Source organism: Chroicocephalus ridibundus, chromosome 3 (assembly GCF_963924245.1).
Source record: "Chroicocephalus ridibundus chromosome 3, bChrRid1.1, whole genome shotgun sequence".
Lineage (NCBI taxonomy): Eukaryota > Metazoa > Chordata > Aves > Charadriiformes > Laridae > Chroicocephalus > Chroicocephalus ridibundus.
In genome coordinates, this window is record NC_086286.1 from 40,808,996 (window position 1) to 40,836,395 (window position 27,400).

Genomic DNA, 27,400 nt, shown 5'->3' on the forward strand with positions numbered 1-27,400 from the left:
GGTGAAACGGCACACTCAGTTTGCAGGGAGGGCTAAAAACCCCTTCACTTTTAGAAAGGACACCACCCAGGACACAGTCAGGCATCTTTTAAGGCAACTTTTAACTCCCTCTTGCACGGAGAGACTCCCTAGCTCTCTGGGAAAGGCTGCAGCTGACAGGCGTCGTTCTTTCATTCCGCCAGAGGTGGAAGCTAAAGTGATTTCAGGGAAGGGTTATAAAAGGGTTTATAAAAGTTATACCAATTTTTGAATTGTTGTTCATGACTGGTTCCATGACATTTTCCCCAGAGAAACAGGAAGCAACTCACAAGCACTGGAGGAGCAGCAGATGGAAAAGTCACTTTCTGCACTCTCGTAGTCGTCAGGTTCAGTGAATTTGCACTTTGCCGGATTTTACTCCTGCAGAAAGAGGATTTAGCGAGTGAGTGAGCAGGTGATTTAGGGAGTACCACCGGGTCAGGTCTTTCCCGCTTAGGCAGAAAGCCTCCCCGCTCCCGGCGGTTTAGGCAAAAACCCTACATTTCATCCAAGCCCTAAGCTGTAGTCTAAAAAGCCACCAGCGTGACAGAGACGGTCTGTACCAGAATCCTACAATCGGCCTTATTTCACTCAAGTGCAGCCTACAGATTGTCTTGCCGAGTTTGTGCAGATGCTCCACAAGCACAAAGCTACAGCAGAAGGTGAGACGAGGAAAGCATTTCAGCTCTCTACCCCAACAGCCCCCAACAGCGAAGACCCTGTGTCTGATGCAGACCATAGATTTGACATCCCTCTCCATGAAAAAACAAACAAAACCAACACAGATCAGAACTTGACGCTGGAGCCACTTTACCCAGCTACCTCCTGCGGTTATTCCCCAACACGACTATACTTCCCTTCAAGAGTTGCAGTCCCCGTCTACCGTGGCGAAGCTCGCAGCAGTTCCCAAAGGCACTTCTGACCTTACGCTCTTTTTTACCTTGCTCGGTGCACCTGGACAGACAGACGTAGGCGCTGAGTGTCTCAGGACAGAACATACACGCAGCCTTCCCAGCACAGGGAGACAGTGGTGAGCAAGGCACTCCCAGCACACCACACCGCTCGCCTCTCCCAGCACGAATTCCAGAATCCCAGCACGAATTCCAGAATCCCAGCATCACAATGAAGAGAAAGGCCTTCCAGAATCACTGGAGGTCCTCTGGTCCAGCCCCCCTGCTCAGGCAGGGTCACCTACAGCAGGCTGCCCACGACCGTGTCCAGGCGGCTTTTGCGTATCTCATTCTGAAACATACTTTGACAAAGAGCAACCTGACAAGCCCAACTGCAAATGCATTTGCAACACGTGCAACAGGCCCGGCTTGTTGGTGACTCTCTCCTGCCAATTTAAGGCTTCTCTCCACCACACAAGTCAAGCAATACCACACCAGCAAAGCCTTGTCACCATTAGTTCTCTAAAACTGTATCCGACAGCTTCCTAGGTAGAAGGCACAAAACTAACAGAAGCCTGATTATGTTCGTTTCACTGTCTTAACAAAGCAAACCCCAGGCAGATCAATGCAGGAAAACCAGTTGATGCAGCAGGTGAACAAGAAGCTGTCCTCAGCAGAACAGGGTACGGTACTGTGTGCCCAAACGCCTGTGCCAGCTGCCAGCCAAGACCGATACAACCATCCAGAGGGAGCACCTGAACGACCCCGGTTAGCCATACACCCCACACAGGGCTCAGCATTCCCGACAGAATTAAGTCCCTAATTTTTATCAAACCCCCATCATTTTATCAAACATGATCAGGAAGCAATTATTAGATCTGAAAGACTGACGCCACGCTTCCTTTCTATTGGCAGAAGTTCCAGACCTGGAGTCACGGTTTATTAAGGAAGGGCAGAGAGGGGCGTGAGTAACAAATCTTAAAGATGACAAAAAGGGGAAAACATCAGACTCAGAAGACCAGAGGTTCATGGATCTGGCCGCAATGCCCGTTACTGGGAAACTCGCCTGAGCCACAGCAACGTACTGGTGCTCCCACTCCTTCCAGGCTTCCTCCGGACGGGACTCCCACGTGGCCTGTGTGCTCCGGATCCGCCACTCATTCCCAGCCAGCAGAAACTCTTCTCCCTCCTGCCTGCAATAGCCTTACTTACACTGGGTTTGGGCTTTTGTCTTGATCAGCACTTGATAAGGGAACTGACTCTGAGCAACTGGATGTGCCCACGCCAGTGCTGCAGATGAGGACAGGGACCATTTCTCAAAGGCAGAGCTGTCTTCTTTTCTTCTCAAGTTTTTAAAAGCAATGTGTCTGTGGAGAAAAAAACCAAACAGAACACCTTTGAAAAAAAATCCCAAGTCACAGATATTAAGTACTACTCCTGTATAGCCAGGAGCTGCGTGGGAAAACCCGTGATTTCAGCAAAAATCCGGTACTGGGAAACCACTCTTAGAAATCCTTTTGCTCTGAAACAGGATATTTCACCACATCATTCTAGTAAGAAGCCATTTGCTACAGATAGGAGGGTTTTAAAAAAATTAAAACAGTGTGTAAACTTTGAGAGAAACTAAGGGATATTTTCAACATTTCCTACTAAAACTGTTTTCTCTTATCAGAGAAGACTTTTTAAACTCCATCGTAACATACGTTTCAATACACCATTTTATTGTATTTTTGTTGTATTTTCCCCTAGCCAAATGTGCACGAGGAAACCGCTAGCAGACCTCAGGGTGGGCTAGCCAGTGAGCAGGAGGAAAAGCCATCTCTGGAAAGATGAGGTGTCTCAGCCAGAGGTCAGAGACGGAGCCCAGAGTTGGGGCACAGACAACAGCTGGGCTCAAGGCTCTGCTGATCCTCTGGGGCTCTGCAAATGTGGCTGCGTGGGGGAACCTGCAGAGTGACAGCATGCCTCTGGTGTCACTCGTGAGCTTCAACTGCAACAAGCCAGAGAGGCGGCTTTCTGTGAGCTGCCCCAGTGCAAGATGGCAGGTGGTAAAGGCACGGCCCCGTCTCTGGCAGCCTGCGTAGCCAGCCGCGTTGCTGTCGTGCATGTGTGTGGTGCACCCTCAGCCTTGCTACTGGCCTGACCTGCAAACGGGAAAGCAGCAGCCGCATCCAAGGGTCTGGGACAGAGACACCCCCAGGTCTGGGGTGCACCAGGCCGGGCTCCTGCCGCCAGGAAGGACGAAGCCCCGGCTCAGCAGATTTGTAACAACCCTTCGCTACTTGGCAGACACCGGCATCAAGCTTTAAGCTTCGCAGTATTAAGTTCACCAACGCCAAAAAGAAACCTGTTCTGTACCAGGAAGACTACGGAGAAGAAGTAAATGACTCGTGAGACCCTATGGATTGGTTTCTGCCCGTAGCTTGTTTTCCCCACCAGAAATCAACAACAAAGCTATTTACGAGTGGTTACATGGGAACTGATGAAATTGCAGCAAACAATTTTATTGAAATAACAAGCCTGAGAGTAGTGTTCCACGAGGGGAAGTTCTGATGGGGGATTAAACTGCTCGGTTATCCTCAGACATATTTGCACACCGGGCATATTCTTGCAATACGATCCATGGCTTTATCCAGTGCACTTCCAAAAGGAGAGACGAATTTTATTTCCACCGGTGGAGGTGACCAAGAGCCTCCTTTTCTTGTGGTCCTGAAAAGAAAGAGAAGTATCAAATTGATTTTTTGATTACCAACAGTATTCAGTAGAGGAAAACGTTTTGCAATGTTGGAATTACAAAATCGATGCCAAAGAATTATTTATGGGCTTCTTTGAAGATAGGGTCAAGGCAGAAAACATACAGAAACAAGCTTCCTTTTGCTTTCGTTCCCTACCAGACTGTCCCAAGCATTCTCACTCAGTATTCGCGTGAGCTTTTTGAGCGCCCCCACGCCCTGATTTTAAGAGGCAACTCTCCCCAGACGGTTTTCCAGAAGGAACCGGAAAACACGGCCAGAAACAAGACGTTCTCTTTACTCGTCGTCTGACCCACTCCTGCCTTCTATGGGGAACTAAAGACCGTAAGAGCGTGGTTTCGTAAGGTGGAATGACAGGAGAGCACGCCATCATTGCAAAGAGTAGCACCCACTTGGCCTTTCCTAGCCCCTCCCTCTTCTGGTTCCAATAGAAAACTGAACCGTGAAGTGGGGAAAACGGTGCCCAGGAGACCAGCAAGCTGGACAGGCTCGCAAAGTCAGAGCAGAACTGTACCGCCAAGTGAGGAAGAGCAAGTGAGGTGGCCAAAAGCTGAATTGCTACCAAAATAAAGGAATGCAAGTAAGCGTTCAAAAAGCTTTTCATACTTGCTTGCTTTCTTCATTTTTGATTTTGCAGTTCTACCTCTCTTCAATTTTTGCTTTCCCACAGACTGTGTATATTCGGCATCCTCTTCCTCTTTGGTCGGAAGCTCCTACGTTAAGGCAAGAAAAACATTACTTATTCACAAGTTCTTACGCTTCTACAGAACACAGATGAATGTTTCTTTCATGAACAAGTCATGATAAAGGTATTGCCGAAAGCGTTACAGTTTCCCTCCACAAAAACAAACCTTCCATCTCAAACTCTCACACCAACCTAAAAGCTGAAATTCAGAAATCAACAGATAACACACCCAGTACGTTTAAGGAAAGCCACTGTGCCTTTTCTTGAAGGCAAAGCAACACTTATTAACCACACTATCTTCAATCACCGAAAGTTAAAAAAAAGCCTGTTCATGCAATAGTCATTACCAAAGAGACCGGCTTCAAACTGACCCAGATGAAACCAAGGACAGTGAAATGCTGCTTTTCCTTTCAGATCACTGCTGGGTGTGACGTTAGAAACATACAGTGTACTCTCTGCTACACACGACAGCTTCTGCGTTTAAGGGACAGAGAAGAGAGTGTTCAGTGTACGCCATCGCGTGCTCCATTTACCATCTAACAGGGTAAAAGGCAACGATGAGAGAAAAGCTGAAAGTTCCAGTCGGCAACACTTTGTCAAACTGGCCAGCCCTCACATCCGACAGCTCAACCCTGCACTCTAAGGAGCCGCTTGGATTGCCTGAGACAACACAGCACATTCTAAATAGCTCCACCTCGTGTTTTTATGGTGCGAACAAAAGCAGTTATCTGTTACGTATTTCCAGGGACTCAGATGGTCAAGATAATTTAATCCACGTGTAAAGATCTTTTCCCAGCCCTCTAAGTTGTAGAGCTAGCCAACACCGGCAGAAGGAAGAAGCCCCTCAACAGCAGCTTCCAGTCTCCATAGAACCTGCTCATTTTCTTGCCTCCTGCTTTGTCAAAAGTTGCTAAAGCATCATATTATAGCAACGCGCCATGCTTCAAAACTAAATCCAAGAAATACCAGTCTGCATAAGCTTTCCTTTTACACTTACAAATCTATGAACAAGAAAGCAGTAAGCAGTTTGCCCTAAGTTTCCCAAGTCTAGAACCATCTTCTCTACAGTGTTGGGCCAAATTCAAGTCTGCCATTCTGATTTGCAATTCCAGTTCTCAATTTAAGGAGGCAGGCAAACTCTATAAAAATCCAAATCCAAACACAGTCTATAAAGACTTTAACTGGAAAAAAAATCACTCACTGCAGCCCAACTTACCCCAACAGTCCATTCTGCGTTCGAGTTCTCCTCCCTGAATGATACTCTAGGTTTCTTTGCTCGTAAAGGAGGAGTGACCGATCGTCCCGGAGACGCGGAGGGAGTAGCTAGGGGAGTGGTGCGAAGGTTGGATCTGAGAATAGACCGAGGAGTAAACCCAGGAACACCAGAAGCAGATGTGGCCAAAACTTTAGCTCTCTAGGAAAAGAAATAAAAGCACTTAATTTAAAACCCATTAAATGTTCAAAACAGAAGGCTTCCCTTGTCAAAAGTAAGAGTTTAAATTACAAACCGAGTTTGTACCAGCAGAGAGGATGTTTAGCCCCTGCACTGCTCTTTTTCCAAAGATACGAAAACCTTAACGATAAAAAAGCCCCGTGCTTTTTATGTCTACAAGCTTTTGGTTTGGTTGGTTGTCACTGGTGTGTTGCGTTGGTTTTTTTAATACAAACCTTAACCACAGGAGGAGTGGTAAGTAAATTCAGCTCTGAGCCTCCTGAAAAATTATTTTGTGAGATGGAACCATGCATATTTGATCTCGGTGGGCTGGATGGCATGAACGAAGTGGAAGCTCTGCATGGTGACTGTGCTGCAGAACATGAAGGAACGGGATGGACCATCAAATCAGGCAACCTGTTAAGAGACACGATTTAAAAGAGGAAAACAGATAAATCAATGGGGACAAGATCATGCTGCGTTCGAGAAATCTGACATGACACAGCACAAAAACATTCAATCAACAAGAAATATGGGTAAGCCCTCAGCTGTTCAGGTGATGTATCAGGCCCAGGAAGAAGTTACAGGCATTTCCTTTTTGTAATTACTTCTCTACATTTCACACTTAATTTCCCAAATCACTGCCTCTGAGGCAAGAGTAATCCCATTTCAAGCTGCACGAGGCATGTAAGTCCCATGCCAGAAGAAAATGTATCTACATTTCTGCGCTGGGACCACTTCCAATTCTCCACTTAGTCGTGTCCCTAAGTTGGCCTTTTGGAAGCATTCATTCTGTGGATGTACTATAGCTGGAACGCTTCCATGAAGATTTCGTAACTGGCGTCCCAACAAATGCATCGCGCCACTCTGCACCAGGGAGAGGATGTGTTATGGCTGGTGGTCCTGTAGCTCGAGGTCTAGAATTAAAAGGAAAATGTAACTGACTGTCATTCCCCTGAAGTCCACACGTACCGGAACTCAAGTTCATTTGACCACGCCACTCGTAGGAAAGCCATCTGACAACTACGAGCCTCCTTCCTGCTCTTTATAACTCTGCCAAATTTTAAGCAAAAAGGGCAGAAACAAAGCAGACACTGGGCAGGAGGTGGTAAAACAGGACTATTTGATCCCACAATCAAGTCTATCCGTATCTGTACACCCATACCTTGATGGTAATCATAGTCTTAGTTTCAGCTACCTAAAAGCCTGTAAACACACTTCCCAGAATGTAAACATATATGTATTTGCATAAATGAGATTACCATAGCAGAAAAACTGTCTCTCCACACAGTACTTATGAAGTATTGATTCTTAAATGTAATATGTTGAATGTGCAAAAAGCCAAACAAGGCTTTAGTCAGGTGCACCTTCCTTCTGGCACACAACATAACGTATCTGAGCAACTGAATGGTAAGGCTGTCTGAGTAAGAAGACGTGTATTTATTGCTCAGTTGCACAGAAACTGTTTTAAGTGGGGTCGTCAATGGTGTGTAACATTGAATAGCTTCATAGAGTAGCTTTGGAGTAGTGCCATATTTTGTTCAACATTTAGCTTCAGCTGTAAGCAAAGGTGTAGAAACTTATTCCTAGTGTTTCAATGGATAGTACAAAAAATACAGGACGATTTTTATTGAGAACTAGCAAAACCAGTTAGTAACACCTAACAGAAGCTTGCACACTTGAGAGAACTTTCTCCTGGAGCAGGCTGCAAAGGTTGGCATCCAGGCGCCTTTTGGGTACCTCCAGTGAAGGAGGCCCCACTACCTCACTGCAGGCAGGCGAGTAAGGACAAAAGACCACATAACCTCAAGACAACGGTACGGAGTCAGGTGACCTTTATAACACGTAGATCAAGACTAAACTTTGTTAAAGGGCTGCTTACCTATCAACACGTGAGAAACCGGTTTCCTGCTCATTTCCTTCCCAGACTTCTCCAGTTTTGCACAATACAGCACTGAGGAAATTTTCTCTAGTACACAAATGTCCTGCATTAGCTGGGTTTGTTACTGTGGATAATGGCGTTGGTCTTGAGACTGGAAAGCAAGAGGGGAAAAATATCAGCCTGCTGCCATCAAAGAGGTGGGTGGTTAGTTCTCCACCATATTTCCCCCCGCTAAAAGTTACCTTCTCTTACGACCGACGCAGGCAAATGGTAAGGCTTGGCTCTCTCTACGGCCAGCTTCCTTTGAATTCGTGGAAGGATCTTGCCATATTGGGGTAATGCAGAATTTCGGGCAACTGCCCTCTCTCTCAAGCGAGGATCATGATCATTCTGATGAAGGAAAAGCGGAAAGCAAAAGCTTAACTAATTACAAGAAGTTCCTTGCACAGACCTCTCCGTGCTATTTCGCATTAGTGAGCAGATTTCCTCTACGGGTGTGGGAAAACACCTCCACTGCACAGAACAGCGGCAAGTTCTACCCATCCGCACACACCGATTTCACCTGGTACTTTTAGCAAAGTGGAAGGAAGACTGGAATAGCAACAGAGCCTACAACTTGAAGTTAAAACAATGCTGGCACTCTGCAGAACCTTCTTCTGATAACACCTGTTATCACCTGCAATTTTCTGATATCACCTGCAATTTGCAAACGACTTACTACATAGCAGGCTTTCCCTTGTTCTTCCTGAAACGCCAGCGCCCTGAATATACGGGACAACTGGAAATTACCCTGGACAACATGATGTGAAGATTAAAACAAGCAAGAAAAAGCGACCTACGCACACCACCTGGCCGCATGACAGTTTTCAAATGCAGGACCTACGACTTCCAAACCACCTTAGAAGTTTGAGTCACTGGAAAACTATGATTCCAGAAAACAGCAAACGCGTCACAAATCCAGAACACAAGTTCATGTAACACAAAATGTAATCTGGCTATTTTGAGAAATAGAGGTTAGACAAGAATTTTTGTCATAAAAGCCGTGAAATGAAAGTTGTGGAATTGGAGAGCACACTGAAACTCGCAGAAATTAAAAAAACAAAGAAAACCCACAGAAATTTAACCTGTGGATTGGCATCTAGCCTGCTCTCAGCTAGAAGAATACAGTTGCGTGCAAGACACAAGCGATGACATACAACCTACTCGTCATCCCACAGGAAGGAGTGACACAAACAACTTCCAGTAATCTAAGCCACGCATAACATACGTATCTCAATCACGGAATGGTAAGACTGGCTGATGGGAAAGATACATGTTTATTCCTCAGATGCAAACAAACTGTTCTCCGAGGGGTCAACAGTGGTGTGTAACATTTAATTTATAGCTTCATAGAGTAGCTTTGGAGTAGTGACGTATATTGGTCAACATTTAGCTTCAGCTGTAACCAAAGGTGTAGAAACTTGTTCCGAGTGTTTCAAAGAATGGTATGAAAAAAACAAAGCAAGATTCTGAACACCAGCGCTGGTCCTTAAAAACTTCTCCAAACACTCCCATGAGAAAAAAAAATTCATTCCAAAAATCTGTTATGGCTCTGCCTTTTCTCTTTTCAAAGAGACGATGAACATTTTTCCTTGCTCCCACTTACTTGTTCGGTGTCTGTGAAAGGCAGCTTCAGCAAGTCTTCCATCAGGCCCATCTCCCGGCACATTTCGTACATGTGTTTTAAGAGGTCTTCTAAGTTTGCCTGAGCGGCATGTTGGTGCAACAGACCCCAAGCCTCCACCATGCACCTGTAATTAATGTTTCAGACGTAAAGGGATGTTAACAGCATAACCAAAGAGATGCCCCAAGAGTCTTGTACTCAAAGTTTAAAGGAAACTTAGGGGATGATGATTTCTATTCTTTGTTCTCCATTTTCACAAGATTTGCGTGACAAAATGGTGGGGTGTATTTCTTTACCTATTGGAGAGCAACACAGTGAGGAGAAGCTGCACTTCCCCGCTGCTTGCCGTGGGTGGCCTCATCAGCTGGATGTATCTGAGGGCTTGCCCATGCTCCCCTTGGCACAGGAGGGACTGAATAATTCTCTTGTGCTGCCATGACGCCGTTTTGATTGTAGCGGGATGAAAGAGCAGGGCCAGTGAATTCTGTACAAGTTAGAGATCGGGTTTTAAAATCATTTTCTAGATTATAGCTTTGTACTGCCATGTATCTCTAACTCAACTCTACCAGACTTACTTCGTAATCATTGTGATCTAGAAGCCAAAAACCTTCAACAAGCTTAACAAGTCCCCAAGGCATGCCAAAGGCAGTTGCAAAGGAGTCGACTGAAGTCTCTGTCTCACTCGGAAAGGAACGCTTGATATCCAGCAGCAAGTAAATTGTCTGACATCAGGTATCTCATTAAGGCTAATCAGTTTGTAAGACCAAAAGTTTATCACATTACCTTTAGAAAAACATAATGAAGTAAGAATATAAAAGTGGTAGGAAGCAGAAAATACATTCAAAACATTGGAGCATCCAACGCTCAATTATTACAGCAAATAAATTCCACAGTTGGGTTTTTCCCTCATGTCCAGCGTCTATAAAACAGTGTAAATTGTGGCATCCTTACAGTACAGCTCAGCTCCGAATGCTTAAAACTGGATTTAAACCAGTATGCGGGTCACTCATTGGTAGCGTCATTTTCTCTTTCTGACGTCCGTTTTTAGGGACATCATCTAACGAGACAGCTCTGGGCTATAAGCGTTTCTAAGCCCCTTGCTCTCTAGGCTCCCCTCGCGGGTTAGGCAACAAACAGCAAAAGCAAGGCTGTGTATTTCAGCAGCTTAAAAGTTAAGTTTCTGCCCCATGACTTTTCTCTTCTCCCTGTTACTTATTCCGTGTGCCTGCACTTTCAACGGAACCAAAGCAAGCACTGTGAGCTGCACTGGAAAACCCGTGATTTCAGCAAAAATCCGGTACTGGTAAACCACTCTTAGAAAACCTTTTGCTCTGAAACAGGATATTTTACCACATCATTCTAGTAAGAAGCAATTTGCTACAGATAGGAGGGTTTTAAAAAATTTAGAACGGTGTTTAAATTTGGAGAAAAACTAAGGGCTTTTGTTTTTATCTCCAGCATTTCTTACTAAACCTGTTTTCTCCTACCAGAGAAGTCTTTTGCAACAAAACATTTAAGAAAAAATCATCAAAAATCCACAGTACAAATAAATAAAACAGCGCTTCTGTCTACAACTTTACGCTAAACTAAATGTTTTCACTTGCATCGTCTTTGAAGCATAAATGAAAAAATGTCATGAAACAGGTCGGCGACCAACACTGAAGAACATTTATGTGCATCCCCTGGAGGTGTAATAAAAATAACTAGAAAGGATACAATTGCGTGTTTGCAGTTTTCTTCAATGTTTTCTAGCAAATAGAGATCCAGCAGTGCCTGAAATGAAAAATTAAAAGTTCTGAAAAAACGCCTGTCTTCCCTAAATCATTGGCTTTTGGGTGGGGTTTGGCGGGGAGGGCGGCCGTTTGTTGTTGTTCTCAGTGAACAGGACACTCACATGCAAACTGGCAGGCGGGTATTTCCCAGTTCCTCCTGCATCTCTCCGCCACAGCTTCTCCACTTGGTCTCCTAACTGGGAAACCATTCCATCAACCATCAAGCAGTCCGAGTCCCATTTTCCTCTGGAACAAAAGGTAGCAAGGATTTGGACAGAGTTAAACACTAATTCCAGCCTCCCGGTGTAACGGCTTTCCTCCAGTCTTCTGCTGACTGCAGCCCTGCCCTTTCATCTCCCGATGGCACAAAGCAGAAAAAGGACACTAGAGGCTCTGTGCTTCGAAGGAACACACGAGCCTGTATGTAAGTTACTTGAGAAGTAAGCCAAGGAAGATGAACTTTGAAGTCAATACCTCCTACCCTGCAGCTTCCACCTTAACTCACCTTGCAGCCTCTTGGTCACAGTGCCATCGCCGAAGCTTGGTCAGCTCTTTATTCAGTTTTCAGTACAATTTCCAAAGAAAAACCTATTATCGGCTAATCCAAGGCATGCCGCCTATGTGCTAGGCAGCTAGTCCAGGAAAGAGAGCTGACGTTAGCAAGTGACTTCTATCCGACAGCCAGCAGAGTGCGAGGCGTGCCAACTCCATGTAACTCCAACCATCTTACGAAATCACACCACGTACTTGGGAGAAGGGGACTTAGGCCAATACAGTTATGACCCTCTATTACCAGTCAAGGACGGAGATGATTGTTTGTTAAAAAACACGCTTTCTTCTGCTTCCAAAACAATTGTTCTGTGAACACCCTGCTTTGCTGAACTGGAGGTGACTGATCCTGTCCTAATCACATGGCCTTTTTCAGTAGTCAGAAATTATACACATTAGCCAATGAATAAAGTAGACTCCCGAAAAATGATGATACCAACCAGTGGTACTAAGCAGAGGTAGATAGCACCGTTTTAACACAGGAAAGTAACCTCTCTGTTCAACAGAACACACGTGTCACTGAAGTCAAGAGTATTGCTGGCAGCGGCATTACGCATAGCCCATGCAACTGTTGAGATAAAAGCCATTCCCTTCCACTTCTGAATTTGCCGTGGAAGTGTTCTAGAGTCTTCCTCTAGCTCTTACCTTGATAAACGCTCAAGTTTCTGTCGCTGACCAGTATAGTAGCTCTCAATCAGAGGATAATTGTAGAAAGGTCTCGACAAACGCGTATCGTCATCTACAGGCAACAAAGTAGAAGCAAGTTAAAGCAGTCATATCACACTTGTAAACGAAAATTTTTGCCTAAAGAGACAGAAGATCGTACAAGCTAAGCATCAAGAAGCCTCCAACTCTGAAAGAAGCCAATCCTCTTTCTGCCTTTGCTAAAAGAACTCTAAGAGACAAGACTCAATTCCTTCTTGCCCCAAGTGCCGTTTCAAGGTTACAGTTCACGCAGCATTCACAACATGTAGGGTAAGCTGAAGTTCACTATAAAAAAAACCACCCAGTTCTCAAAGGGAATGGTTTCTAAACGTGCCGCGTGAGCATCTGTGAGACAATTAAGGCTGACAATGGAATTTCTAATCCATCCAACTAAAGAAGGATTTCCAAGGTGTACTTTCTCCTCAAGCAACTGATAGAAAGTTCAAAACATGCAGGTAATGCTCTCACTGTAAAAACAAGCATTCCGGTACTTGTTGTTTAATAGTACTTTGTTTAAAATCTCAAGTAGTTCAAGCTGTGGACACAAGCAGTGCCTTGACATCAGGGGTCCATTGCTATTCCTAAAATCCACCCAGGAAAGAAACTGCCTGCCTCATTCTACGCTGTGTACTTGACAACCCAGCAAAATCTCAACTTCACCCACAGAACTTCAGCATACCCTGCCACTGAAGGCACTGCACTTGGGACTGCCGGGTCCTGCACTTGGGTCACAACAACCCCATGCAGCGCTACAGGACTGGGGCAGAGTGGCTCGAAAGCAGCTCTGCAGAAAAGGACCTGGGGGTGTTGGTTGACAGCCGGCTGAATATGAGCCAGCAGTGCGCCCAGGTGGCCAAGAAGGCCAACAGCATCCTAGCCTGTATCAGGAATAGTGTGGTGAGCCGGACTAGGGAAGTGATCATCCCCCTGTACTCGGCACTGGTGAGGCCCCACCTCGAGTACTGCGTTCAGTTTTGGGCCCCTCGCTACAAGAGGGCCATTGAGGTGTTGGAGTGTGTCCAGAGAAAGGCTACAAAGCTGGTGAGGGGTCTGGAGGACAAACCTTATGAAGAACGACTGAGGGAGCTGGGGTTGTTTAGCCTGGAAAAGAGGAGGCTGAGGGGAGACCTTATCACGCTCTACAACTACCTGAAAGGCGGTTGTAGAGAGACGGGGGCTGACCTCTTCTCCCTGGTGACAAGTGATAGGACAAGAGGAAACGGGTTCAAGTTATGTTAGGGGAGGTTTAGATTGGATATTAGGAAACATTTTTTCACTAAGAGGGTTATTAAACATTGGAATAGGCTGCCCAGGGAGGTGGTGGATTCACCATCCCTGGAGGTGTTTAAAAAAAGGGTAGATGGGGCACTTAGGGACATGGTTTAGAAGTGGCTTTTGTCAGGGTAGGTTAAAGGTTGGACTTGATGATCTTAAAGGTCCCTTCCAACCTCAGCAATTCTATGATTCTATGAACCAGCACGACTTCTTCCTGACGAAACCGTTACAAAAACATGGCTAAGCATGCGTTCGTGGGAGTCACTCACTGGATGGTCGCCTTGCTACAAACGTATGACAGGTCACGCTTACCTAAACCCTCTGGAAGGAGACCGGATCGACAGAACCAGATGACCACTCGTGCATACAAAGAAATGAGGCCCGTTACCGCTTGCTTATTTGTCACGTCTGCAAAACCTGAAAAAAGGCAGGAGATGATTAGCGTTATGCAATTCTGTTCATTTTCACAAAACTCCCTTCATCCTACTAAACCAAAAGATAAAAATAGCACATTAGAAATCTTTCTCTTTGCGTTTTTCATGCTGTATCGCTTTCTTATTTGAAGAAAAAAAACACTATCACCACCAAAACAAAAAGCAACCCCTATAAAGAACTAAACTCACTAAAGGCTAAAATAAAAAAAAAAAAAACAAAACCCCAAAGCCTGAACTACTAAATGCACGCAGGAATAAGACATCTGTTTCTCACGTAGCAGAGATTCTTCTGATAGCAAAGGGATATTCTTTTCTTTTCTCAATAGGCCAAGAACCATTTCTAAGAGAAAAAGCTGTAGAAACTCAAGTAACTTACTTTGCATGTTACTCGTTTACGCTTCCTTCGTATTGTTTAGCAATTTGCAACACGGTGTCTGCATGCAACTAGAACTTGCTAGCTAAGAACTCAAAGGAATAATTTTCAGCAATACCACATTCGGTTGCTGTAATTTCAGCCCAGTTGCCTACTAAGCTTCTCTCTGGATGTAGCCTCCCCCACCCCCTTGCATGAGCTCCACCATAAACTGTTGCCCTGAACTCCATGCGTGTTTTGTGGTGGTCCCAAGCGCTCAGCTTTAAGCCCCTTCTCCCAGCTAAATGTGACTGTCTTCCAATCCTCAAAAACAACAAAAGCCCATGTTGCCACAATTCCAAATCTTAATAAAACATACCAAAGATTTTGTAGCACTACTACAAACCTTTTTCAGTAAGCTCTTGTGCTTCTGTGAGAAAACAGTTTAAGACCGTGCTAAGGTTGCTCAAAAGCAACTGGCAGCGCTGGAGAGACCGTAATGTCTGGGCGTCAATGAAGTTGCAAGAGCCATCAAACAGCGGAACACCTTTTCAAGAATAAATATTAAATCGTTAGCCGACAGAGCAATTCCAGAGTTTCAAGGCGCACTTCAAGGACCGCGTGCAATATCCTATAGCGGCGTATTACTGAGGAAGCTCAATCAGAAAGAACGACTTTAGGTTTGCAGAATGACTACACTAGTACTCACAGATTTGGTCAAATTCTTCCTTTGTAGAGATCACTTGGTTCCATGTCCACTCAAGAACAAACCGTAAATTACCAGCAGACCTTGGCTGCTCTGTAAACAAAGAGAACAAAAAAGAAATGAATCAACAGGCTCCAACTCAAAGAGGTACCACGTAAAAAAACAACGTTCCAAGTATTACCTTCAGATATCCAATGTTTAATGCATCCAGTCAGAAGTCCCACAGAACCTGTCTGGACAGCAGCTGACAATACTGCTTCCAGCTGCTCCTCCTAAACGTAACAGACAAACTCAAATGAGAATCTTACCTACTTGCACCATGTGAACCATCAACAGTAAATGTTTCTTTCTAACTGTATACTCATTCAGACATCACAAAGTCAATCAGGACACAGGCCAGGAATGCCACGTCCTTTCTCTTAATTCCAGCCACAGGCTGGACTGCTCACTGCTCTGAGGAACACATTAACACACTTCTCCTCTGACATTTCAACTTACTGCAGCCTAATTCTAATCTTTCTTCGCATGCCTCTGCATTACAGTCTTCACGTACTGAGTTCCAGCTTACTACGTCCAGAAACATCCTCTGCTAATACGCGTTACACATCTGTGCAGACAAGTTTGCCATCAGGAACGCAGGAAGGGGACAGGACAAACACAACTGTGCAACGTTTGCATGGAAACAGTGAAGCTACGGCCAAGCAGCTTTCTAGACCATGAAGACATGAAGCAGTTCTGACACCCAAAACAGTACGTTGGAATTTTGTAACGTGACAGAAAAGAAGCAAAACATTTACATCCTAATGGTTTAAATGTTAGGCTCTTCAAATACTGTATTATAGTGTAGTGGTAATCCTTACAAGGATAAATCACAGGTATGCACAGACGCGCGATACTAAGTAGTAGCTTATCTCAGCTGGTGTTCTCGTACTTCTCTCAGGTGAGAGGACCCTTCATAAGTTTTTACTTTGGTTTTTGGGATGGGATTTGGTTGGTTGGTTGGGTTTTTTGAAACACATTCAAAAGTATCTTTCCCCTCTAGGCAAAATCATGACATTCAAAGCGACTTCTACACATGTAGAACACACATGTGATATTGCCATCTTTTTCTGAAAACTGGTTTCAGACAAGGAAACACACCATTGGCCAGCTTGCCAAGAAATGTCTTTGAGCTACCACACTGTGCAGAAGCGTTCATGTCCTAACACACGTCCACAAATGTGGTGACGAATGCAGGAGACAGGAAGAGGAGGGCAGCGGGAAGGCTGCTCTCCCCTTCCTGCTGATCGCTCCAGGGAAAGGTTGGTGCATTGCAAATGGAAAACCTATGGCAGGGGGAGTGAAGTCACTGTGGTGGCATAAAGCACAGAGAAGGTAGCGAGTGTCATGAGATAAAGGTGATTAAGGTGTTGCAGCTGCAAGAGGGCAGTCTCAGAGCAGCAAATTGGGCTACTGCAGCACAAGGCAGAGGCTACAGAGGTGAAGATCCGCCCGGAGAGGATGCAGAAAAGCCTACCGATGAAGGGAAAACGAGGGCAAGCCGTGAAGAAATTGCCAGGGAGAGCTGACAGCAGTAATCCTTTACCACAGCCCACTTCCTTGGAAGCAAATGATCACGTACAGTGACAGTGCAGCAAGCCGACGTCTGCAAGAGCTCGCATCCCAGTGAGACGCCCCCATCGTCGGCTACTGCACTGAACCACTGCTTTGAGAAACTGACAGGGATGGGGGTTGCTCTGGGGGACACATGCGTTATGTTGGGCATGACCAGCACTGACTGCACGCTTCCTTGTGCGCATCTGTGTGTGGCACCGAATTAAGAGAGGGGTCTCTAAAGCCAGATCTCTTAGGGCTGTTCCCAGTCAAAGTCACTACTTTGGATCTAAGGATACGGTTACTTCTGCTAGCTCAGGTCAACACCTGTATTTCAAATTGGAGTATCGTGTCTTGTAGCCCCTCCAGCCCTGTCAGACCAGATGGATGTATTTCCCCCTTGATTCCCTCATAGGCACTCACCTGACTCAAACTGGATGGCTGGACATCAACTGGTCTTGGAGACAGCAAGCCAGCTACAAGACACCTATTGTAGCTCTCCTGAATGGCTTCCCATATTGAAGGGCCAGATTTCTTCAAAAAATTCAAGGTCTGAAACATCGATCGAAAACCACAGATTAAGACAGCATTGTTATTCCGTCACTACGCTTCTGGATAACCTCTAAAAGGAAGAATCTAAATGTTCACTGACACCGTCAGACAGCCTGAACCACTAAGATGCTTTAGGTTAGCAATCTGCGTAATTAAGTCTTTTCTACCTTCTCTGTCTATACACAGGCCTTGCTCTTTCCCTCAACACTGACACAAAATACATTCTATATAAGCTCAGCTAACATGCAACTTCACGCTTTGGAAGATCCTTTCTATGCCTATTCGTATGGAAGCCGATTCATGTTGGAAACATTTAGTGAGCTGAAACTTCACTCAAAATTATCTGTCACAATCTGTGCCGTGGCTCAGAAGTTATAATTTGGCCGAGTTTGGGAGAAAACAAAATTTTCACTCCTCAAACAGTTATGTCATTTTTCATTTTCTCCATTCCCTCCTTTTTCAAGAGAATTGGGGATCAAAACTCTAACTCAAGACTATGCAGGCAGTTCGACTGAGGGGCAATAAAGAAGTAACACCTTTCCCCGCCTTCTACAGTGGTTTTGTTCTTGCTCCTGGAGCAACGTTGCATTCCTTTCTAGACATTCAATCCCCGATCGTGCCTCAAGAGGAGACAACGGCAGTTGTACAGTCCCAAGAGGGGACCTAAAACATTACCATTTGCATACAACTGGCGACAGGATACAATTGCAACTATGCGTGTGGACGGGCAGGATGAGCATGAAACGGTCCCTAACACGGAAAGCAGTGCAACAGAAAACTTTGAAAAGCTACATCTCCTGCCACTCGCAATAAAGATACAGTAAAAGATCACCTCCTTCTGGAAGCCGGTGCAAGTCATGTGAACGACTCCGGAGGTCAGCAAGCACGTACCATCTGCAGAAACAGGGAACGTTTGACAACCTTCCGTACTCTCACAGTTATGGCATGACCACTTTACATTTTTTACACACCGGTATCTAGAAACATATAACTGAGTGCTTTGAGCTTCAGTTCACAGTCATTTCAGGCTATAACCAGCACCACTTCACCGGCTACATTACAAAAGCACCAAAACTCAGCCGGCTGTCAGATATGTTTCACAATAGTAAATACCTTGTCAGTACAACGTGATCAGAGTTGGGTTTGGGGGGGACTGGGTGGTTTTTTGGTTTGGTTTGGTTTGGGTTTTGAATGACAAACAATGACTGAACAAGAGAACCAATGAATGGCATTTGACCTCATTTTAAGCTTATCACTCTCAAAAGCAGTGAAATACCTACCAAAGTTATAGTTGCCTGGATGAAAAAACCGCTCAGGTGGTGGATAAGAAGGAGGAACTCCCCGACTTAGACTCCGCTCATGGACCAGAATATCCAAAAGGAGCTTCGGAGAAGTCACGCTCACTACGGTATCCAGCGACCACAGTGCAAAATAGGGGCACTCATGAGGGAATTCTTCCGGCCTTAAAGAAAACAAGCGCGTAAGCTAAATGCCGACATTCAAATGAATTATTGGCAGGCATATGGAAAACTACTGAAGAAAAATCTACCTTAGCGAATCTGGCATTTGAGCAGAATACCAGCGATTAATGTCAAATACACCCAGGTAAATAGATGGTTTTCCCTGACCGTACGTATTCACTTGCCAACCGAAGACTGAGACACTGGTGTCAGGAGACGTGACTGTAAAAGACAAGACGTTGTTTCTGACTTGTAGAAAATACGATAGATCCGATAGTTTTAAAACACCACTTTCTATTTTGGCTTCATTCTGTTCTGTCACTCGTGAAACACAACACTTCCTAAGAGTGATTACAGTAATTACGGAATAGCAAACATCTCTGTGATAGGTTTCAGTCACACTGCCCCTTTTTCTTGTCCCCTCGTCCAGATCACTGGTCAAGATACTAAAGAGAAGTGGCCCCAGTGCAGTGCCCTGGGGAACAGCACTTGTGACGGGCTACCATCTGGATGCAGATGCGGACATCGGTTTGAAGAAGGGAAAAAATTCTGGTAACATTCCTAAGCAATGGAGAGTTTGAACTTCTTGTTCAAAGATGGCAGCTGGAGGAGTAAAACGACTGACCATCATCATACAAACGGCCCCACCATACATCGCGATAGCATGTCAGCAAGCATAAAATAAAACCCACTTTTTCCCTTAAAGAAGTCCCACATAACTTAAGCATCCATTTTTTCTTCGTAAATAATCCCAACAATCTAGTCTATGCAGATAGGCAAGACTTTCAGACTGTGGGGACAGAACAGCATTCGTTGCTTAGGTTCCAAAAGCACTTCTTTTAAAATCACCAAACACGGACATCAGAACAAACCTTCATTTACGCTATCCTCTCCGTCAACGTCGCTGCGGAATTTTTCGACAGTCTGGCAGCTGATTAATTTAGTACTCAACTGGCCTCTCAAGGGAAAGACTCCACCCGTGAGATCTAAACTGAACTTTTCGCCACGGTATTCCAAACCCTGGGGGAAAAAATCAGAGAAGAGAGCAAAGGTCATTCTAAGATAAAAACATACATTACATACATACACTGGTCAAACTCTGATATCAAAGTAGAGAGTGTATACTCTGCCCATCCGCAAGCATTGTGCAGAACGAGGGTAAAGATGCGCTCTACGATCGTGATTTGATGCACCAGATTTAGCAACTGCTGCGACAGTACAAAAAAGGTCTTTGGAAGCATTACTTAAACATACCTTTCTGTTTAATTACTTAAGCAGACTTAAACCAGCCTTGAAGGCAATGGAGACGAGAGTTTGACACGCATATAGAAAAACACAGTACCACATGTTCCATAAGTCCTATTTGTGACTCTTACCATGACACACAGTCAAAGAGGCACTGCTTCATAGCCTCAAACCTAATTCCTGGAACAAAAAGCACTGCTGTATTGAAAAAGTCTTTTGAGCTCCTATGAACTCTATCCAATGAACAAGGATCAACAGTAGATTCCTCCTTCTTTACTCAAACTTGGCCTAGCAAAGGGGAGACACTTAAATTTTCTACCCCTGAAGATGGACAAGAAACTTGACTCAGACAGCCATGCAGGCAGACAGTCATGTAGTACTAACCAATCTGTGACTACAAGGAAGTGTTCTGAGACTAAAAGTATCCGCTGTGGAGCACAGGTCCCGCACATCAACAAAGATAAAGAGATAGCATCCAGCACGCGATGAATCCCTGGAAGATCCTTCTACTTGGTCACCGTGATAGATAATGCATTTTAAAGAAACACCACCTTTTCCAAACACCTAACCTCTATCTATGCAAAAGCAACAGTGCCAAATGAGGAAGCACCTTTCCTACACATAAGCAAAACACTCAAAATCTAAATTAATCCAAAAAAATCAAAAGGCACAGTCCCTACAAAAACCAGAGTACCACGATACAAGAGTCACCCCTGTTTCGTTCCATAGCTATTGAGAATATGCAAGAGAAAGTACCAAATCAGGAGGAAAGACTTGCTCTGAACTAAGATTACTGTCCCCTCAAAAAGATTTTGGAAGACTTCCAGGCGTACAACTGAATGGAATTACACATCTAACAGATGCGCCTTGTCTCTGTTAGCTATCTGAGATACAAGGATACCTCACATCTGTATTTTGAACGCATCCTCCTTGGAGCCAGATCTAACATTTAGGTACACTCTTCTGACCAAATTACATATTTTCCTGGCTTTAAGAGTAGATTGAATAGGTCACCCAGCCAAAAAGAAGAACGAGTTATCTTTACAGCTACTAAGTGTCAGGATCAACACTGAAGAGACACTGTAGGTGCATTTCATGTGAGAAGTCCGGCTGACAAAGCTCTAAGGGAAACCAAGAATATAAAACTGAAGATCAGCAAGGGCTAGAGTATGACTGTATTTTAAGAAAGGGAGAGAGACAGAAGCTTATTCAAGTCCGAAGCTTGGTTAAACCAAGCGATTCAAGGCCCAATCTTCTCTTCCTACATGCCATTCGTTTGGTATTTCAGAATAATTTTATTTGCAAAAGCCGCGTCCTCTTCAGGAATTTCATTTATACGGGCTCTTTGCAGATGGATCTAGCTGGAACACACGACACTGCAGTATAAAATGGTACGCCTTCTTTCCAAAAGGTATGGACAAAGGCCGTGCCCAAGAAGACTCAGCAAAACATGATTATTTTTTCAGCCAGCTCTGAAGTTTGATGGTAAATCTCACCCCTGTAACTCAACTGATACTCCCTTAGAGAAAATTACTATTGTCTGCTTTTCCCACGCATGCACCTCTTACCTCATACATGACTTGTCCTGAGGCCACGCGTTTTCTGTCACCAAACGCTAACTGCTGCAGGTGTAAACTCACCACATCACCTTCACTGAAAAAGGGATAAATTATGAGATTTGGTTACAAAGCTGCTTGATAGTCCTCATCGTCGTGTTAGTAGACCTAGACGTTTTCTTAATAGCATGCTCCTGCTGAAAAGAACACCACCTCTTCCCAAAACATGATCATCGGCCACATTTAGCCACTGAAACATGAAGGAGGGCGTTTGGACACTAACAGCTTCAGGGGCAAAAGCCAACCGTACAATTGGAAAGCTGTAATATGTTGTATGGACTAAGAATTGTTGGAAATAGTTCTTCACAATGAAGAGTTCTCCATCAAAACTGCTTTGAAGTCAAATTTTAAAAGACTGCCACTCTACCAACAGCTGAGCTGATGGAATCGCTTGCTGATGCAGACAGAGAGATCTCTCTGCCCTTCCCTTACCACCAAAGTTCCCCTCCCCCTCTTGCGCACTCTGCACCCTTCCAAGTCCGATTTGATTCAGCAGAACAGCAGGAACCCATTGGCTTTTCTGCTGAATCGTTTTCTGCCCGGGGAGCTGCACTGCCTCACCAAGGCTCCACAGACTGCTGACGCTGGCACAAGGCCATCGGCAATACTGTCACCGCCGCCTTTAGGGGCGGCAGGCTGTTGTGTGGGCACGTCTGGTGTTCTAGATCTGCAGCCTCAACTGCTCCTAGTGGTATTTTAATACCACGGTGTGACTATCAAACAAATGATGAAGCGGTCATCGAGGAACAAAAGCAAACCATTTGAGAATGCGAGCAGAAGAATATGGCCACTGTTGCTGTGCCTTCTGACAGAAGGCAGGAACTAGTAGGTCCCTCTTCACGTCTGGTAAATCCTGTAAAAATTGCATTCTAAGTTTAACACCTTCCGTACCGGAAAGAATCGCAGACACACAACAAATACACATGTTCAACTGTATGGGAACAAATATCCTTAAAAAAAAAAAAGAATTAATTCAGTGGCTGATAGTTAAAGTTTTTATTCACCTTTCCTGCGTAGACTGAACAGCCCACAAGTAGCAACAATTGCGAGGATCATTCTCAGGCTCTTGAAAAGTGACAGCATAGACAGGAATCCTCCCTCCTTCAAGCTGAGAGTGGTGCCTACAGGTTTAGGGGAAAAAAAAAGCAAAACGAAAAAGAAAAAAAAAGGTGAGCCTAGTGGCCCAAACACAGGTAGTTTCTCGTTTCGTGGACTACGTTAAGCATTGTTCTTCCTGACTTCTGAACCTTATTTGTACCTCCACACTCTACTCTTGCCACCTAATTATTCCTCCACTGTCTCTTTATGCATCCAACAGCTCCTGGGGAGTCAGTGCAGATCTGCTGAAGTGAATCCCAACCAGAAGTTAGCCAAATATTTCAGGTGAGATTGCTCTTTCGGCCAAAGCTGACACGCAGGAAAGAATACATTTTTCAGGCACAGGTCAGCTATTGAGTTTTCATGTCTCACTAGTTTCACCCTGGACACTTTAGAGAATATCGGCACCAAAATCACATCACTGACATACTTCAGCCTTTCAATGGATGCCCCAGTTGCAGTAACCGGTTCTGAAAACCCCAGGAAGCATGCTTCCCACAGTTCCTCAAACCACAGGCACAATAAGGAAAACAATCCTAGTCCACTGGGGAGAAGGTGGACCACTTGATCCAGGTATGACTGAAAAGTTATGTCAGAAGAGGATTTCTGAACGTGCCAAGATTATACTCATACTCATGTCAGTCCCTGAAAAAGTTCTCTTTACATCCACATACTTCCTTAAGCAACAAATCGAGAGCCCCACACCTCCAGGCATGGCCAAGTGTAAAGGCCTACTTACTCTCTCTTCAAAGTTTTCATATTCCAGAGCGACAGGTAGCCATCCGAGAAACCCACAACGAGCTGGTTGCTTCTGCTTATGTAGCACAGGGCTGATACTGCTGTTCCGGAAGCATTTTGTAGTTGAAAACAGAGATGTCTCCCTTCGCTGGTCACAGTTTCTCTTCTTTGTGCAACTTCAGCAGGATTTTTAGTGACAACTTCTAGATCTACACACACAAAACCAAGCAATAAATGAATACGTTATGCCATTTAGGCTGCATTTTAGGCACTGACGTGACAACCCCTATCATCTAATGCTACCGTGCCAGGCAAAATAGCCATTTATGCAACACTTTTTTTTGCCATTTCCATTACTTATGTCTTCAAAGAACATAAGAACTCTCGGATCAGACAAGTATTCTCACTCACATTTGAAAGCTAGGTAAAAATGTGACCAAATTCTTCCCGGACTCTGAAAAGCAGGAGTTTGGGCCTCGTGATGAAATTTGAAGTGGCACCTCGTGTTTGAAGTGGCACCAATTGCTGAAGCTGCTGTTGTAATAGCCAAAACGGTGTATGCAATCTGAGTACACCTATTCGAGATTTCATTCATCCAAATGCATGCGTGTTGGTAAGTGGGGTTTATTTTAAAAAACAAGCCCAAAATTTGCCCCAAGTCAATTAACACAAGCAGAAGAGCATTCCCGGGAAACAGGGCTCCTCCAACACAACTTCCTACCAGGCGGCGGCACCGGCTCACGTGGCAAAATTCCTACACCTCTCTGGCAAGAATCATAGTGGCACAGGGATCTTGGCGGGAGGGGGCATTTACAACACTGCGAGGAGCAGTCAGACACTCCCAGGTTTAATCAGGTCAGGACTATACGATGTCAAACTGCCACCTGTAACCAGTCGTCAGAAATGTCTGACACAAGGGTCTTCAAAGTGGGATGCATACTGTTTCGTTAGAAGACAGAAGTTTTCTTGCGTTTAAATTCATGTGGAAAAACTGCAGGCTTACCCAATGCTTCGATATCATTCTGAGTGCAGGAGCAATCATCCAAACTAAGGTCAACCAGAAGCAGATGGCCAGCATCTGTAGCCACTGCTGCCACCCCAAAGAGCCATCGCAGACTCTGATGGAGGTGCTGAGTGCTCACGCTGGGTCCTCCGTGATTCGCTATGGGTTCTATAGCGGTTACCTACAGGAAAACTACAAGTTACTATTTGAGCTCTTTGACAAGCTCAATAGAAAAAGTAAATACAGGAGCATCAAAGCATTGTTTGCCATTAGATCAAGAAAAGAGACAAAGACAAAAAAGCCCCGTACAAAAACCTGTTACTGCCTTCCATTTACTAGATTTCCTGCGGGTAAGTGACTTAACTTCAACTTACATGGGGCATTCTATTAGTACAGCTTAGCAATTTCCATTTCCTACTTCGCAGTAATTAACTGGAGGAAAACACAGAAAATCAGTTATACGCAAGAAACTTTATCGTATTCAAGGGGCTTAAGACAGACAAACACAACTACATCGAGGTCTCCCACCGCTCACAGCCCACCAGCACCGCGGTACAGTCTATGCCTTCTTTGACAAACGGGCGTTAGGATAAATCAGGGCTCGAGAGTCAGACGAGGCAGCGGCCAAGTTGCATGGGAGACACACCATTTCCATGGGAGCGAAACGTATTTAGAAAGCGTTGAAGGGAGAGACCAGCTTAGTAAAATTCACACTAGTCCGCATTTAGAAGAAAAGTAACAACCACATAAAGGAAAAGAAGCTTTAAATGCACACCAGCGCTTTCACGAATGTTGAGAAAAATGTTAAAAGCCAGCCTAAAGCAGCAGCTTCTCAGATAAAAAGGTGACTCCACCTAAAGGAGGAAGCGCACACTGCTCTCTCACGTGCCCAGCAGTCTGCACGCAACTGTCTCACAAGGCGAAGACAGACCTTTCAGCACACGTTGCAGCACATCCCAGGACAACACTGACTGCTAGAGCAGACACACGAGCACACAAAGACTCCTGCGCTAAAGCTGCACGTATTTCTCTCTCTCAGTCACCCCAATACGAATGCTTACTACTAGTCATCACACTGTAGCATTACAAACAAACAAAACTCCACCTGTATTCTAGCAAGTCAAACCAAAGCAGCTGATGGAAAGCTGGCTAAGAAGTTAGTTAGTTAGTTAGTTAGTTGTTGCAGATTCTAAGATGATAAAAATGAATCTTGATGTTCTATTGACTGCCACCGATTCTTGTTTACATTAAGATAAGAGGCTAGGGGACACACATCATTTGAGTTTCTGGGTTACAGAAGACAGAAAACATCAGCAACATTACACCAGTGTGTCCCATCTACACAAACACACTAGTCAGAGAGCAGAGATTCAAGGACTGCAGGCTGAAAGGTGACCTCCCAACAATCTGTCAGATAACTCACTAGAGGCTCTTTTTTCCTCTCCTAAGTCAACAGAAAAATGTGTTCTCCTCAGCCTGCTTGCTAGGCTGAGATTCAAGGCAATGTGTCGAAGTCATTTACAGCACAACTATGGAATTCTGAGCCATTTTAAAGACGGTATTTCTGATGGAAATCAAGCAATTAGGGCCAAACAAAGGTGCTTTTCAATGCCTTTTTGCGGAAGGAGAGAATCAGGTAACTCTGTGCTCTACAATAAAACCAGAAAACTTGTTTTACTCTCAGTAAACTCCAACAATAATGGCACATTAAGCCCAAGATTTTACAGCAACACCGTCTTGACTGGATACTCTCAAGTGACAGGATGTTAACGCGCGATAGAAAAAATACCTCCTACAAAGAGACGCTCCAAAGCTTGTCCTAAAACAGGCCTACGCAGCACCTAACAACATCAAAGCTTCGTTTCTCCAATTAAAAGGTACCTACCCTCCCGGGAAGAACAACTGCTTTAACCACTCTTGAGAGTCCAAGGTCGTACAGACAGAGAACACTTCCCTCTGCGTCTTCCAACCCAACCAGCAGTCCAGTTCTCTTCTCCCAGGAAAACTCCTTCACCACACGAACAGTGGGAGGCTGTTCATTGACTCCACTGAAACGGTACGCAGAGAGCCGCTCTCCTGTCACACAGTTCACCACCTCAAGGTGAGGACCACGTGCCAACCACGCCAGGCCGTTTCTCCCTGTGAGAGAAAAGAAAGAGGACTGAAGCAAATGTCCAACGGAAGACTGAAAACAGCTGAAAAAAAATCACAGTGCCTGCCCCTTTCCTTCAATAAACGTACCTAGCAGAGGAAGACCGACCTACCTCATTCTAGTCAATGATTCAAAATCACCCGTTGAAATCCCCAAGCAATCCCTCCTAAAATTAACCACCTTGTTATTTTGCATTTGTACTTGTCATTCCCGCACCGAAGAATCTGGGTTGTTTGCGATAAAGATGACAAGGTCCTGATCGACAGCCTTTATACCATATTCGCCTTGGTTTTGCTAGAAATGATCTAAACGCATATGGGAATACAAGTCTTAGAGCGTAGAGGAAGAATCGAAGGCATTTTGTTTCACTGAACTACTGCCAGCCCAAAGGAAGTATGAGCTCAATTCCTGCATTTACACTCAGGTAGATAGATTCCACCTGGTCTTAACAGAAGCCTAGACCTCCAGATAGGCACCCAGCTCTACTGTCACATCACCTGGAAAGTCCACTTCAAAGTTTAACTATACTCACGTTTTAATATTAGCATTTGTCATCGCTGAAGCACCCTTTTTGTTCTCTCTCTCTAAACAGGATGCCTCTTAACAGCACCAACCTGACACAGCTGATACGATGACCTGAGGCTTCAGGTAGCCTCCAGGCAAGAACAGCTTTGTACCGAGACCAAATTTAAAGGAAAATGCTCACCTCCAGAAAACCTCCCGCACAGCACAGAGCCGAGGGTTCCCTCATCTTCCCCAAGTGCCTGAAGAGTCACCTCTGGAAACTGCAGCAGACTGCTCGTTACCTCAGCTGTTAGGTCTCGCAT

The 27,400-nt window shown here is 44.8% G+C and overlaps 1 protein-coding gene across 1 annotated transcript; it reads right to left on the bottom strand.

The window, feature by feature from the left end:
• Positions 1 to 4,649: 4,649 nt before the first annotated feature.
• LOC134512942 (protein ELYS-like) lies at positions 4,650 to 27,400 on the bottom strand. The gene is made up of 27 exons (XM_063328862.1): positions 27,280 to 27,400; positions 26,307 to 26,560; positions 24,422 to 24,602; positions 23,420 to 23,627; positions 22,587 to 22,703; positions 21,535 to 21,619; positions 19,594 to 19,741; positions 18,811 to 18,943; positions 18,542 to 18,723; positions 18,094 to 18,155; positions 17,133 to 17,261; positions 15,298 to 15,388; positions 15,120 to 15,209; positions 14,817 to 14,957; positions 13,937 to 14,041; positions 12,290 to 12,383; positions 11,218 to 11,341; positions 11,040 to 11,096; positions 9,899 to 10,045; positions 9,620 to 9,807; positions 9,312 to 9,450; positions 7,903 to 8,050; positions 7,661 to 7,811; positions 6,591 to 6,695; positions 6,015 to 6,198; positions 5,563 to 5,760; positions 4,650 to 4,820 (listed from the first exon to the last, which is right to left on the bottom strand). The coding sequence occupies exons 1-27, from the start codon at positions 27,398 to 27,400 to the stop codon at positions 4,650 to 4,652; spliced, it is 3,753 nt and encodes a 1,250-aa protein (XP_063184932.1).

Bases quoted from the DNA above. Each gene is read 5' to 3' on its own strand.
- LOC134512942 (XM_063328862.1), bottom strand. From the start codon at position 27,400: ATGCGAGACCTAACAGCTGAGGTAACGAGCAGTCTGCTGCAGTTTCCA. The intron at 15,389-17,132 runs GTGAGTGCCTAT...TGTTACGTTTAG, and splicing joins AGCCATCCAGTTTGAGTCAG to GAGGAGCAGCTGGAAGCAGT. The intron at 14,042-14,816 runs GTTTGTAGTAGT...GCCTTTTTTCAG, and splicing joins ACAAGAGCTTACTGAAAAAG to GTTTTGCAGACGTGACAAAT.